The sequence below is a fragment of the Bufo gargarizans genome, chromosome 2 (assembly GCF_014858855.1).
Source record: "Bufo gargarizans isolate SCDJY-AF-19 chromosome 2, ASM1485885v1, whole genome shotgun sequence".
NCBI classification, from domain to species: domain Eukaryota; kingdom Metazoa; phylum Chordata; class Amphibia; order Anura; family Bufonidae; genus Bufo; species Bufo gargarizans.
Window position 1 is genome coordinate 456,372,628 of NC_058081.1, and position 15,413 is coordinate 456,388,040.

Consider the following 15,413-nt stretch of genomic DNA (forward strand, 5'->3'; position numbering starts at 1 on the left):
CAGAAAGTCAGTGAATGTCAAGTCCAGTGGTTATTGCAGAGACCAAGCCTGGAATCTGCATTTGATGCAGCAGGAAACTCGCTTCTTTAGTAATACGTCTGACTGCACAAAGTCCCGCAGGGAGAGTGCAGAGACCGAGCCTGGAATCTGCCTCAGGTTATCTGATCCTGACATGGTGGCCACCATGTTGTTGACTTGTGGTAGAGTCATCACCTCCAGCTGTATCCCATATTCATTGCCAGGACACAGAGAGTCATGAATAATGACTGAACATGGAGCAGCGGAAAATTACATGTAACACACAATTTATTCCTGATCACAGTGGGTCATTGTAATCCCTTTAACCAATGCTTATCAATGCCATTGACAGTAATAGCTGTTATTCTTCTTCTGGGACCCACTGCTGTATCCAACATAAACAGAATACACCTTATAATCGTGGTCTCATTTATTTTCATATATCTTTATAGGTTTTGGATTTGATACAAATCGCCAAAACCCCTGCTTTCTTACACACTTCCATAGTTCAAATTCTGGGAGCCATTTCTCAGGGTGGTCTACATATCAAGGTCAATAGAAGCTCCCTCAATGTTGACTGCAGACAGGCATCAGGTGATTTGGATGATTTTCCACTAACGGCCACACTCTGGTGTCTCCAGAACTTGGCATCATGTCTGTTATTATTAGGCTACTTTCACACTAGCATTTTTTGCGGATCCGTCATGGATCTGCAAAAACGCTTCCGTTACAATAATACAACCACATGCATCCGCCATGAAAGGATCCGGTTGTATTATGTCTTCTACAGCCATGACGGATCAGTCTTGAACACCATTAAAAGTTTGGCTCCGCTTTTGGTGACCGCCTCCAGAGCAGAATGGTGACTAAGCAGATCCTTTTCCATTCAGAATGCATTAAAGCAAAACTGATCCATTTTGGACCGCTTTTGAGAGCCCTGAACGGATCTCACAAATGGAAAGCCAAAACGCTAGTGAGAAAGTAGCCTTATGAGTTCCTGTCACAAATCACATTACATTTTATGACTCCTATACAAGGATCTTACCTTATTTAGGGAACTTTCTGGTTCTTAAGACTAATACTTTCTAGCAGGGGTCACTGATGAAGATCAGGAGATGGCTTATTCTGCGCCTCGTTTGTCTCAGACCTCTGGTGATCCGATCTACTGCAATTGCCTTCTTAACCCCAGGCTGTTTTTATTTTCAGCAGTGACCAAGCGGTGGATACCGCTGTGTCCAAGTTATACAGAAAACACCATAAATATCAAGAAGCTGAAAAATCACAAATCATGAATATACCCAATGAAGATAAATGTTCTCAGGATACAACTGCCTGATAACCAGGTCTCTAGGACCGAGTCAAAATAATAAATTAGATTACCTCCCCCATTAATAGGTATAACTATAGACACAGCAAAGTTATGGGGCCCATAGGCTAAAAGGCCAATGTTTGTGAGGTGTGATTATCCCAAACCTTTGGTGGTTGTACTTACTACACATACATATATTATTACATGAGAAGACATTATTACAATCAGTACATGAAGATGATCAAACTTAGAAAAGTCACTGGTTACTAACCGATGCCAACAAGTCTGTGGGTTCTAGACCTATACCATGGGTCAGCGGTTGCAATCTGGGGTTGGGTAGAGACTGCAGCTTTGGTGACATAGAGGATGCAGGTCTGTTTCGGTAATATCAGGCTTCTGGTCAGGGCGATCTCTTGGCCCAACATAGATTCAACATATCATGAAAGACATGGAGCCGCTAATCGACCTTTTTTGGAAAGCCTGTGAGCCTGCCATTCTGCAGGCAGGATATAAAATGGTCTCTCATGTTGTGCTGGAAGATTGCCACGGGTTCACCGTCATCTGCCAGAAACCAAAGGCAAATGCTATAGCGAACACCCCACAGTCATAGGTGTTTCTCTGCTTATCGACATTGAGAAATTTTAGCTGTTTCAGGGGCACATGGACCACTACACTGTAGGTGTTATTAATCTGCTTGCAAACAGATAGAGGCAAATTTCTGGTCTTGATGATGTCAGCCACTAGGATGTCGCCGTTTTTGAAGCAGGTGGTCAGTCAGTGCACCCTGTCCTCAGCATAGTGGATTTGTACGGCCTACTTTAGCACAATGGACCCTGGAAAGAGAATAGCAGTGGTGGGCTGCGGGCCATCAAAGTCCCCAAACTGATTCTGCAGGAGATCCTGGGCCTTGTTAATGATGTAATTGTCCAGCATGGCTTCCTGGCCGCTGCTCTTCAGGATGGATAAGTGTTCTGGAGACAAGTTGCTCTGTTCTCTCAAGGTATAGACCATCTCCACTTGTGGTGTTCCCAGCTCCAGGCTTCCTACATCTTTGGAGATGGAGCAGACGTGTTTTCTACCACAGCTCTTTTGGCTTGTGAAAATGTCCCGGACTGACTGTCATTGGAGGTTGGTGCTTTTCTTTAAGACTGTAGATTGGGCTGGTGGCATTAGATAGATAGATCTAAGCTTGAACTGAAGTTGGTAGAGGAATAAGAAGAAGCAGAACAAACAGCAGGTGACGCTATACACATACATTTTATTGAATAGCTCAGTGGCTATACAAAATGTTTAGTTGCATACAATTACAAAAGTGTTAAGCTCCAAGTGCTGGTTTGAATAATATATTTTTTTTTGTGGGACAAGCCTTTTAATGAAAATATGGCACCATCATGCCCATGACACTCCCTTATAATGGCCAAAGATAAATGTGTTTTTTACATATCACTAACAGTCTCAAAAAATGGTATGACTTTTTGGCGCAGCCCTCCAGTGATGGTTTTATGCACCCTTGGGGACACTAAACGAGCCGTCCTAATGTGATTTCTATATAATTTCCATACTGATCATTTGCGCTTGCTTCTTGCTGGTTTCTTCTTTTATTGTTCCATGCTCAGCTGTTATTTTTAAAACCCACTTAAAATAAAAGCATAGACCCTCAGTGTTGTTACTATGCCTGAGCACCAGCACATGCAGGGCCATGTAAACAAACTGCCAATTGGTTTCCATAGCAACTGTAAAGGGGACTGCAGACAAAAGAATTGAATATGCAGCTCTTTGGGCCGGCTATGCCTTCATTCAGCAGCCTTCATTGATTTGTAAAGCGTAAAAACCTATATAAAGATGCTGACTATTTTAGTTTCAAGAAATGCAGAATGAGGTCAGAGATAAATCATACAAACGGGAAGAATGTGTTAATATTCAGGAACAAGAGATCTTTTATACCAATCCTTTCATCTTAATTAGATGCTTACATTATTGGTATCTGTGTCACAGTGAGCTGCATTTTAATGTGGATCGCTGTAGAAGAGGGGGTGTCGAAGGCATATGGTAGAAATACAGTCCCTCAGTCCTCTAGTATAGTCAGGGTCAGCCTTAGGGGTGTGCAGCCTGTGTGATCAAATGGGGCACATTGTCCTCTTGAATGGTTGGCCTGGTATCTGACCACCACAAATCGGATAAAGATTTTAGGACTTTGTTGAAAATGTAGCTAGTGACATGTAAAATTAAACATAGCATGACCACAAATTCTTAAAAATGTGATTTAAATGATAGGTTATCTTCTGCAGCAGTGACAGTAAAGATGTATTTCGCTGATCACTCTGCTGTCTTGTCGCACTGATGCTTTCTAGAAGCAGTATTCTCGACTTTTGCTGATCTCTCTGGAGTGTTGGTCTTACAGGAGAATAATGTATCGTTCCCAAGAGTAGGAGCTCTCACTTGTGCCTACTCTCCTCCTTCTATGACTACACTGAAACTCCCCGTCCTGGCAGGTAGCAGGACCAGCCCATTCCTACCAAGAGGAGAGGAACAGGGTGGTTAACCCCGTTCCTGACAACCACACCTCCTCTGGAACATACGGCCAAAACAATAAAAGGATATAACATTACAACTATATACAATTGCTGATACCCCAGGTCTAGGGTACTTCACTATTATCAGTGGGTGTCAGGTAACATACATTACAATAAGTATTGTAATGTATATCACCAGTGATCAGATCACTTTAAGTTCAAGTCCTCTAGTGGGGTATCTGTCAGCAGATTTATACCTATGAAACTGGCTGACCTGTTGCATGTGCTTTTGGCAGCTGAAGGCATCTGTGTTGGTCCAATGTCCATATGTGCCCGCATTGCTAGGAAAAATGAAGTTTTAATATATGCAAATGAGCCTCTAGGAGTAATAAGGGTGTTGCCATTACACCTAGCGGGTCTGCTCTCTCTGCAACTACCACGCCCTCTCCACTTTGACAGGGCCAGGCAGACAAGATCACATTTATACATAGTAATACGTTTTAGAATGTAGTGATGCAAAATAGAAATGATTTTACATAAAAAGTGATTTTATGATGCAAATGTTGTAAATCATAAAAAACTATAGCATTGTCGTAAACGTATCAACCCTCAGAATATAATTATTATATTAATTTCCCTACACAGTGAACCCCATAGAAAAAAAAACACAGACAGAATTGCTATTATATGCCCACCTTTCAAATAATGGGATTAAAAGTAACTAAAATGTCATATCTATCCCAAAATAGTACTACAACTTGCCCACAAAAAACAAATCGCTCATACAGCCCTGTCAACAGAAAATTAAAAAAAGGCTCCCAGAATATGGTGACACAAACGTATTACTATACTATTTTTTAAAGTAATTTTATAATTCAAAAGTTGGAAAAACAATTAAAAAAAAAGGAATATAAATTTGCCATCGTCATAATCCAATCCGGTATCAAACCAAATAATACATTTAACATGTCATTTACACTGCACAGTAAACCCCATAGAAAAATTAATACAAAACCAAATAAATAAAACAATTGTATTGACCAACAAAATATGGTTATCATTTAATTTGTAAATTAATAAATCAGATAAAATAAATAAATAAAAATAAAAGGCAATCCAAAATACATACAGTGTTGCTTGAACACCTGTGAACCCGTCAGAATTTTCTAAAGTTCTGCAAAAATTTGACCTAAAACTATATCAGATTTTCAATGTCCTACAAGTAGATAAAGATAACCAAATCAAACAAATGAGTTAAAAATATTAAAATTGTCCATTTATTTTTGAGGAAAATTTTTATATCACGTCCGTTAGGGGCAAAAGTATGTGAACCTTTATGATTAGCAGACAATTGAAGGTGAAATTAAAGTCAGGAGTTTTCAATTTATTGGATGCCAATCAGGTTTGAGTGGGCAACCTGTTTTATTTAAAGAACAGGGATCTATCAAAGTCTTTTGACTAACCTACTCAGAGTGTACTCCTCATTCTTCACATTACCTCTGATGGCGAGGATAGACTTTCCCAAGGGGTATACCAGGCCCTGCCTCCGAGTGGAGGGGGGGGTTTGGAACACGTGGAAATAAGAACCTGGTTGTGGGCCTACTGGACTGGCCTCCAGATGGTACAGGACACTCAGAGCATGCTAGGTGGCCACAAGCTGATGAGACGGAGGCAAAGTCTGGGTACAGAGTCTGAGGTGTCAGGGCAGGCAGCAATGGCGAAGTCTGTAAACGAGGTACGAGGTCAGTGCAGACGGCAGTAAGGCAAGATAGCTAAATCCATAAGACAAGATACAAGGTCAAGGCTGGCGGGCATTAAGGCAAGGTCATTTACACAAGATACATGTAGTAGTCACAAAGGAACCCAAGATAACATCTAACTAAATACATTTATGTTCATGAGTTCAATGTCAGGAGGACACTGAATAACAATGGTGTGCATGGCAGAATTGCAAAAATAAAGAACAGTGCTGTCTCCAGTTTGCTAAAGATCACTGGGACAAGACAGAAGTATACTGGAACAATGTTTTGTGAACTAAGACCAAAGTAGAATTTTCTAGTTTAAATAAGAAGAGCGGTGTTTGGAGAAAGGAAAACACTGCATTGCAGCATAAAAACCTCATCCCATATGTGAGACATGGTGATGGTAGTATCATGCTTTGTTCCTGTTTTGCTACATCTGAGCCAGGGCAACTTGCTATCATTGATGGAACAATGTATTCAATGCATTGAATACTAATGAAGCTGGGTGGGATATAGGTTGGGGAGGAACCTCTTCCAGTGCATAGACTTTTACTATAGGAATTATTTTACAGGTCTTCATCAGGATTTGAGCTCCAGAACTTCTGTATGTCAGAGAGAAGTGCTACCATTACACTACAGACCTGCTTTGTTGGAAGGGCTGAATTTTCTGTGATTACAAAGCCAGTTCCCTCACTGACACTAAACACAAAATAAATAGTATAAAGGAAAGGAAAAAATTGTGCCATCTATAATATGCGCCATTAATAATATGCTCACTATATTGTACAGTCTATTATGATTACAGGTATACCCAGGGCTGTGACAAGGGGTAGGCTGCTAGGCCTAAAGTCTATGAGGCAATAGAATAGCACAAGAAGTCACAATGACATCACCATAACCTGCTGCGCTGGGTCTCACATGATTTCAGCCCTGACCTGGCGCAGAAGCAATGGTGTCCTTGGGACCGCCTGCGCCAGGGGACACAGATCTGAACATTAGTGAGGTGTTTTTGTTTTGTTTTAGCTTTTACACTAAATGTCTGCATTACTGGGGGCACAGAGAGAGAGGAGCATTACAGTTGTGCTCAAAATAATAGCAGTCAGACATCACTAACCTGATCAATCACTGTTTTTGGTAGAAATTATATTTCTACATGGCAAATAATTTACTAGCAGGTGTAGTAAAGTAATATAAATCCAACAGTCATGACATGCATGCTGCTGATTCTCTGTAATTCAATCACTTATTGAAAGGGGCATGTTCAAAATAATAGCAGTGTGGAGTTAATTTAGTGAGGTCATTCATTCTTTGAAAAACAGGTGGCAATTATTGCACTTATTTAAGGAAGGAAATGTTGTACATGCTGGTTACAGTGAATTTCTCTCTGAAATTCTGAGGAAAATGGGTCGTTCTAGACATTGTTCAGAATGACAGCATACCTTGATTAAAAAGTTGATTGGAGAGGGGAAACATGTAAAGAAGTGTAGAAAATGATAGGCTGCTCAGCTAAAATGATCGCAAATGCTTTAAAATGGCAACCAAAACCTGAAAGACGTGGAAGAAAGCGAAAAACTACCATTCAAATGGATAGAATAGCCAAAATGGCAAGGACTCAGCCAACAATCAGCTCCAGGAAGATCAAAGAAGGTCTAAAGTTACCTGTGAGTACTGTTACAATTAGAAGACACCTATGTGAAGCCAAGCTATCAGCAAGAAGCCCCCGCAAAGTCCCACTGTTGAAAAAAACACATGTGCTGAAGAGGTTACAATTTGCCAAAAAGCACATTGACTGGGCTAAAGAGACACTTTGTGGACTGATGAAAGTAAGATTGTTCTTTTTGGATCTAGTGGCCGGAGACAGTTTTTCAGACGACCCCCAAACACTGAATTCAAGCCACAGTACACTGTGAAGACAGTGAAGCATGGTGGCACAAGCATTATGATATGGGGAAATTTCTCATACTACGGTGTTGGGCCTATTTATCGCATACCAGGGATCATGGATCTGTTTGAATACATCAGAATACTTGAAGAGGTCATGCTGCCTTATGCTGAAGAGGAAATGCCCTTGAAATGGGTGTTCCAACAAGACAACAACCCCAAACACACCAGTAAACGTGCAACATCTTGGTTCCAGACCAATAAAGATTGACGTTATGGAGTGGGCAGCCCAATCCCCGGATATTAATCCAATAGAAAACCTGTGGGGTGACATAAAAAATGCAGTTTGAGGCAAAACCAAGAAATAGAGAAGAACTGTGGAATGTAGTCCAATCATCCTGGGCTGGAATACCTGTTCACAGGTGCCAGAAGTTGGTTGACTCCATGCAACACAGATGTACAGCAGTTCTCAGAAACAGAGGTTATACAACTAAATATTATATAAGTGATTCAAAGGAATTTTTCAAATTTTCTTCAAACATTTTTCAGTTTATATAGTGAATGTTTCAGTTTGTAAAGAAGAATACAAACACTGCTATTTTTTTTGAACAGTCTAATATTCACTTTTCTTAAATTTTTTTAGAGGAACGACACAAATTTGATATATTTTTCTTCATGCTTTGATTTGGAATAGAATGTGTAGTGTTCCCAATGCATTTGTGTGTGTGGAAATAGAAGCTGTTAGAAGGATTTTGAGCTTTATTTACTGTTAAAAACACATTGGGCCAGATTTATCATTAGCTCAAGTCAGAATAATGGAGTGAAAAAGTCGCAAATTTTCGCGCAATCACTAAAACTGCGCAAAAATTTGCGACTTTTTTCTGCTCTGCAGTATGCTCGCCAGTTTTCTGAAAGTGGGCGTGTTTTCTTACGTAAATTAATCTCTAGACAGATTTACTATTGTGACTATTTAAAAAGTCGCAAAAAAGTCGCAAAAAATTGCGCAATTTCACTCCAGTGAGGACCATGCTTATCTTATGAGACTTTTTAATAGAACATGCAACTTTTTCGTAAAGATGTGCGACTTTTGTAAAGCTGCTTACTGACGGATAAACTGCTACCGTCAAACCACATTTATTACAGTCTTAAAGGGCCGATCATAAATCTGACTTGGCTAAAACTGACTTTAGCCACATGTGAAAGTGGAGTGAGCTGTCAGAGTAATGATAAATCTGGCCCATTGCTATTATTTTTTAACACAACTGTATGTATATACCTGGCAGTACAGAGGGGGGCATTATCTACTTGGGGCACTGAGGAAGGGGGATGGAGCATTATATACTTGACACTGGAGGCTGATCTGAGGTCTGTATAAATTTGGGGTCTAAGTTGTGAAATCTGTAACAGTCTTCATGTACCATATACTGGTGTCTTCTTATGTGGCAGAGGGGGCTGCACACCCCTAACTTGATATGTCTACCCATGGTGGTCTGGACCAAATGGAGAATATAAAGAAAGTGATAAACAACTGAAATCTGTGGAGACATCACTTGTAAATCACAGGATCTGCCGTTTACTGCTTTTTTTCCAAATGTGTTTTAGTATCTTTATTAGGATTAGGAAGTAGGGTCACTTTAAATTGATTGGGGGTAAGGAAGGCTGGCAATTTGCCTGCTCCGCCTAGGGCACCAAAATGTGGATAGGGGATAACTTGTACCAACTCGAATACCCCTTTGTCACCTTCAAAAACATTAAAAAGAATAGGACCAAGAAGTTTCCCTGTAGGATCTATGGCCAGTCCACCCCTGTATGGAGGACACTCGCTGTTAGGAGGCACTATCATTGTTTTGAGGGTAATGTGACAGGAATCCTGGGGCTATCACTGATATTTGTTGCTGTCACTGGTGTCATATGGCTTTTACTGTTATGGGCACACCGAGGCTGTCACTGCTATGAGGTTACTTCGGCACCCTCCACAGATGTAGTTTGCATTAGATTTATCGTGTAACAATTTTCTCTGGATCCAGTTCAAATACAAAGTGGTCTCTCAACTTACAATATTAATTGGTTCCAGGACAACCATTATAAGCTGGAAATACTGTAACTTGAGACCGTAACGCTATAGAAAAGAAGTAATTGGTTCCAAAGCCCATAAAGGTCATCCTAGCATAAGAGAAAATGAAGCAGCTAACTACTCCATATAAAGCAAGGGCCGACAGCTGCTGGAAGTCACTTTTTATGTTGAGGACAAAGCTTCTTCAGGGTTATCTACAGTACGCACGTGCACAAGAAAAAAAAAATGTAGAGCCGCCTTCACCTGGTGTCCAAAGGAGAAGCTTATCCTGGCACAGGTAAAAAGCAGTACAAAGCACTCTACTGTAGAGAGGCGATCCTAGAAAACCTATATAGTTCTATTATCCTGAGGCCATTGTAACTTGGGAGACCACTGTACTAAGTAATTGTATTAGATTTTCAAACAAGGAGAAAATAGAACACTGTGGGGTTCAATTATTAAGACCAGCGCTTTAGACTCAATCCGCCAAAGTTATGAAAGGCACAGGCCTCTCTATAACTTCGGCTCATCCAGCGCCAGTCTAAATGTAGGACAGCTTCCTTGCTGACCATTTTCCATGCCTAAAACAGGCTAATAAAAAGATGAATGAGACAGGCCTTATATAGGCATATTTCTGGAAAATAAATGACCTCCTGTATATTTTAGGTCTAAAGAGTAAGAAAAACCACTGTAATAAAGGCTATTACTTCACATGATACTTATTGATACCCATTGTAGTATGGATTGTGTATGCTACAGCCACCATATACCAAACCCAACACCAGGTTATCATGTGAGATCCTAATATTGTGAAGTATGCAGCTTTCAGTTTGTCACCTGCCTGCCTAACCTTCTGAAAAGAAGTGGCATAGCATGGGGGTGGGCCAGGGGGGCAGTTGCCTCAGGCGCCAAACTGCAAGGGGGCATTCAGGCACTGTTAAACAAACAGGTTAAAAGGCTGAATGATTCACTGAACTGCACTGGCGGGATGCATGCAGTGCGCTGTCTGCAACAGAGTGAATGTGTACTCGTTTGTTAAGACTCGTGGTGGTCATAGACCTATACAAGCTTGCAGCCTAGGAGAGTGCCTCTTTACAACAGTGTGCTCGCCTGGCCCTGTCCTAGACTGCGCTGCCGCCTCCGCACGCCCTAAACCAGGCGGAGTGCAGACAGAGCAAAATCAGAAGGGCACATTCTCCAAGTCTGAGCACTGCTGAATGCAGAAAGGTATTTTCTTTTTATTGAATGGGTGCACCTGGCAGGGCTGCTCAGAGGGGGATCATAGTGAGTTGGGGAACGGGTAGCACTGCCAGTGACCACTGCCAAGCCATGGGACTTTTACATGATAAGTAGAGATGAGCGAAGGAAGCTTTGGATACTACATCTGAAGCCACTTCGCCCAAAAATTCGGTATAATACTGTACGGAGATTCGTCTTTGTACAGTATTAAAATGTATGGGCTCCGATGAGCCAAATTATTTTATTCATGAAGTCGCGCGAGAAGTTTGATAATTGATTATTATAGTGAAAAAACACTTACCGTAAAAACTTGGAACCGAACTCTGCTTCGGTTTCGAGTGGTACCTTGGAACTGAAGTAGAGTTCGGTTCCAAAGTTTTTCACTGTAATAATCAATTACAGAAATTATTCAATGAAGTCCCGCACGACTTTGTGAATAACTTACTTTGGCTCATCGGAGCCTATACATTTTAATACTCCGTACAGCATTATAACAAATTTTTTAGAGAAGCGACTTCAGATGTAGCATCCAAAGTCGCTTCGCTCATCTCGAACGATAAGTGTCAGTGGGGCTGGTAGGGAGCCTAAATAGAGATTGTGACTGGCTTTACTATCGAGGATTATTACTGTTGGGGCTTAAAGGAGGTTGCAGGGGTTTAATATTGATGACCTATCCTATTCCTATTAGAAGTTATACATTAATTGCTAGCGGTTTTTAATGAAGGTCCAGATGGGTGTTACCAGTTTGGGATTTGTCCTTGCACAGTCTAATATTCTCAGTACTGCCAATGTCAGACTGTGCAGGGACACCAACTGGTAACAGCCACCTGGACCTTGATTGCAAAGTGCTAGCAATACATTCATAAGGCCTCAAGCACAAATGTCCATTTTGCGGTCTGCAAAGTGCTCATCCCTAAAATGTGGACACTGGATGTGTGCATCCCGTACTTTCCTGAAAAAAATGTCTATTTTTGTCCGCAAAGGAGACAAGAATAGGACGTGTTTTATAACTTTTGTGGCATGGCTGCACAGATGAGGAAAGGAAATGGATGACATCTATGTGCGGTCAGCATTTTTTGCTACCCCATAGCATTGATTTGATCTGTGTGTAATCCACACAAAAAAATGCGGATCGGACACTGACCGAAAATATAGTTGTGTGCATGAGACCTAGCTTCTAGTAGGGATAACAAAAGGAATAGCACATTGTAAGGTCTCATGCACACGTCAGGTCTCATGTTTTTCACGGCCTCCGTTCCGTTTTTTTTTCGCGGATAGGATGGGGACCCATTCATTTCAATGGGTCAGCAAAAAAATGCTGATAGTTCATCCGTTTGTGTTCCGCGTCCGTTGTCCGTGTTTCCCCTTCAGCCAAAAAAATAGTGCATGTCCTACTTTTTTCACATTTGCGGACAAGGATAGGCATTTATTACAAGGGATCTGTGGTAAAAAAATGGATCCTCCAAAAATAACGGATGTCGCATCAGTTTTTTTTAGCGAACACACAATTTGCGGACGCAAAAAACAAGTGTCGTGTGCATGAGGCCTAAGACTCATAAGAATAGATGCTCCGGAAATTGTTATTAATCAGCAGATGCAAGCAGTTGAACAGACACTGTCAGGAGAGGGTATAGGTCCCCTTTAAATCCTTCTGCACACAACTGTATTACAGTTCAGTGGTCTGTTGAGCTGTAATAGGGCACCCATAGAGATTCTGGTACTGCACTATACTTTGGTACGTATGCAATCAAAGAAGCATGTCACATAAGTCACACAGTAGTATGAAGTAGTATGAAGCATGATGTAATATGAAGCCTGGTACTCCATGTGCAGCTGTACAGCTGTGTGCATGAGACATTAGAATATCCACTACACAGTACTCAATATGCCCTTCAGGGTGCAGCCCACACAGTAGGGTTTCCTGATGCAGTTTCCAAAGCCAAAACCAGGAATGCATTTAAAAATAAAATAAAAAAGAGGAAAAAAAAAATCATCTGTCCTTTATGCTTTCTCTCCTTTTATGATGAACTCCTAATTTTGACTACATCAGGAAACCTTACTGTGCGGCCGTACCCCCATCCTTCTCTTTTCTATAAGAAAATATTAGAATCATGTTCACCACTAAAAGATTTTTCAGCCATTGAAAATGCATGTTATCTCACCCTTTCATGTTTCATTATATTTTATTTCAATTAGACCTTGGTTACATGGATGTTTCATACTGTAGTGATCACTGTACAATAATTAGCTTTGAAGCTATTGAGATTTTGCTTGCAAGACGTGGACCCCCTGACGTTCTGCTAAACTGAACTTAGTTCCCCTGATCACTCAATGGAGATCAGACTTTGGTTCACTAGAACTACTGAGTGTTGCAGCCATGATATACAGGTCCTTCTCAAAAAATTAGCATATTGTGATAAAGTTCATTATTTTCTGTAATGTACTGATAAACATTGGACTTTCATATATTTTAGATTCATTACACACAACTGAAGTAGTTCAAGCCTTTTATTGTTTTAATATTGATGATTTTGGCATACAGCTCATGAAAACCCAAATTTCCTATCTAAAAAAATTAGCATATTTCATCCGACCAATAAAAGAAAAGTGTTTTTAATACAAAAAAAGTCAACCTTCAAATAATTATGTTCAGTTATGCACTCAATACTTGGTCGGGAATCCTTTTGCAGAAATGACTGCTTCAATGCGGCGTGGCATGGAGGCAATCAGCCTGTGGCACTGCTGAGGTGTTATGGAGGCCCAGGAGGCTTCGATAGCGGCCTTAAGCTCATCCAGAGTGTTGGGTCTTGCGTCTCTCAACTTTCTCTTCCCAATATCCCACAGATTCTCTATGGGGTTCAGGTCAGGAGAGTTGGCAGGCCAATTGAGCACAGTAATACCATGGTCAGTAAACCATTTACCAGTGGTTTGGGCACTGTGAGCAGGTGCCAGGTCGTGCTGAAAAATGAAATATTCATCTCCATAAAGCTTTTCAGCAGATGGAAGCATGAAGTGCTCCAGAATCTCCTGATAGCTAGCTGCATTGACCCTGTCCTTGATAAAACACAGTGGACCAACACCAGCAGCTGACATGGCACCCCAGACCATCACTGACTGTGGGTAATTGACACTGGACTTCAGGCATTTTGGCATTTCCCTCTCCCCAGTCTTCCTCCAGACTCTGGCACCTTGATTTCCGAATGACATGCAACAGTCCAGTGCTGCTTCTCTGTAGCCCAGGTCAGGCGCTTCTGCCGCTGTTTCTGGTTCAAAAGTGGCTTGACCTGGGGAATGCGGCACCTGTAGCCCATTTCATGCACACGCCTGTACACGGTGGCTCTGGATGTTTCTACTCCAGACTCAGTCCACTGCTTCCGCAGGTCCCCCAAGGTCTGGAATCGGTCCTTCTCCACAATCTTCCTCAGGGTCCGGTCACCTCTTCTCGTTGTGCAGCGTTTTCTGCCACACTTTTTCCTTCCCACAGACTTCCCACTGAGGTGCCTTGATACAGCACTCTGGGAACAGCCTATTCCTTCAGAAATTTCTTTCTGTGTCTTACCCTCTTGCTTGAGGGTGTCAATGATGGCCTTCTGGACAGCAGTCAGGTCGGCAGTCTTACCCATGATTGCGGTTTTGAGTAATGAACCAGGCTGGGAGTTTTTAAAAGCCTCAGGAATATTTTGCAGGTGTTTAGAGTTAATTAGTTGATTCAGATGATTAGGTTAATAGCTCGTTTAGAGAACCTTTTCATGATATGCTAATTTTTTTAGATAGGAATTTTGGGTTTTCATGAGCTGTATGCCAAAATCATCAATATTAAAACAATAAAAGGCTTGAACTACTTCAGGTTGTGTGTAATGAATCAAAAATATATGAAAGTCTAATGTTTATCAGTACATTACAGAAAATAATGAACTTTATCACAATATGCTAATTTTTTTTAGAATGACCTGTAGTCCAGGGATGGCCAACCTGCGGCTCTCCAGCTGTTGCAAAACTACAACTCCCAGCATGCCCAGACTGCCTACAGCAGGGCATGGTGGGTTTTACAAGAGCTGGAAAGCCACAGGTTGGCCATCCCTGATATAGTCATTAAAATGCATTTATTTTACAGCCTCCCAAAAACTAAATTGATAAAAAACAAATGTTAACAAGCATGTACCTGAAATAGTAAGTACCCCTAAAAGATGTAAATATTATAGCCAATATTGCTGTGTTGGTGCAAAAAGTTTTGAGTTGTTTTGTAGGCAAAAAAAATAGGCAGACTAAATTCACACTGCATTATTCATTACATTCATCTGCACCATTTGAAGTGGTTCAATTAGATATAAAGACAGCCATATGCAAGTGAATGTGTATGAAAATCGCCATAGACCACCATTATAAAGAGAAATACATGGTATAAAATAATGATTTATTGAAAAATGTGATTTACCCATTTAAGTCTATGGACATGTAGGTGTATAAGTTTGCAGAGTTTTTAGGCACCACATACACAGTGTGAATTCAGCAAGTAAACATATTGCTTTTAATAGTATTTCTGATATTCTCCATATACTTTCCCTATTTTTCTTCCCTTTTTTCAGCAGGCACAAGCCAACATAGACTGGCACTTTTCACAGGCGCAGAGACCGGGGACCAGTAGGTTAGTAAATGAA

At 40.9% G+C, this 15,413-nt stretch overlaps 1 protein-coding gene across 1 annotated transcript in view; it reads left to right on the forward strand.

The window, feature by feature from the left end:
• LOC122926437 (protocadherin gamma-C5-like) overlaps positions 1-15,413 on the forward strand; it is an 82,092-nt gene that overhangs the window by 59,213 nt on the left and 7,466 nt on the right. The window contains 1 exon segment of the mRNA XM_044277814.1: positions 15,342-15,400. Within this exon segment, the coding sequence (XP_044133749.1) occupies positions 15,342-15,400 (59 nt within the window).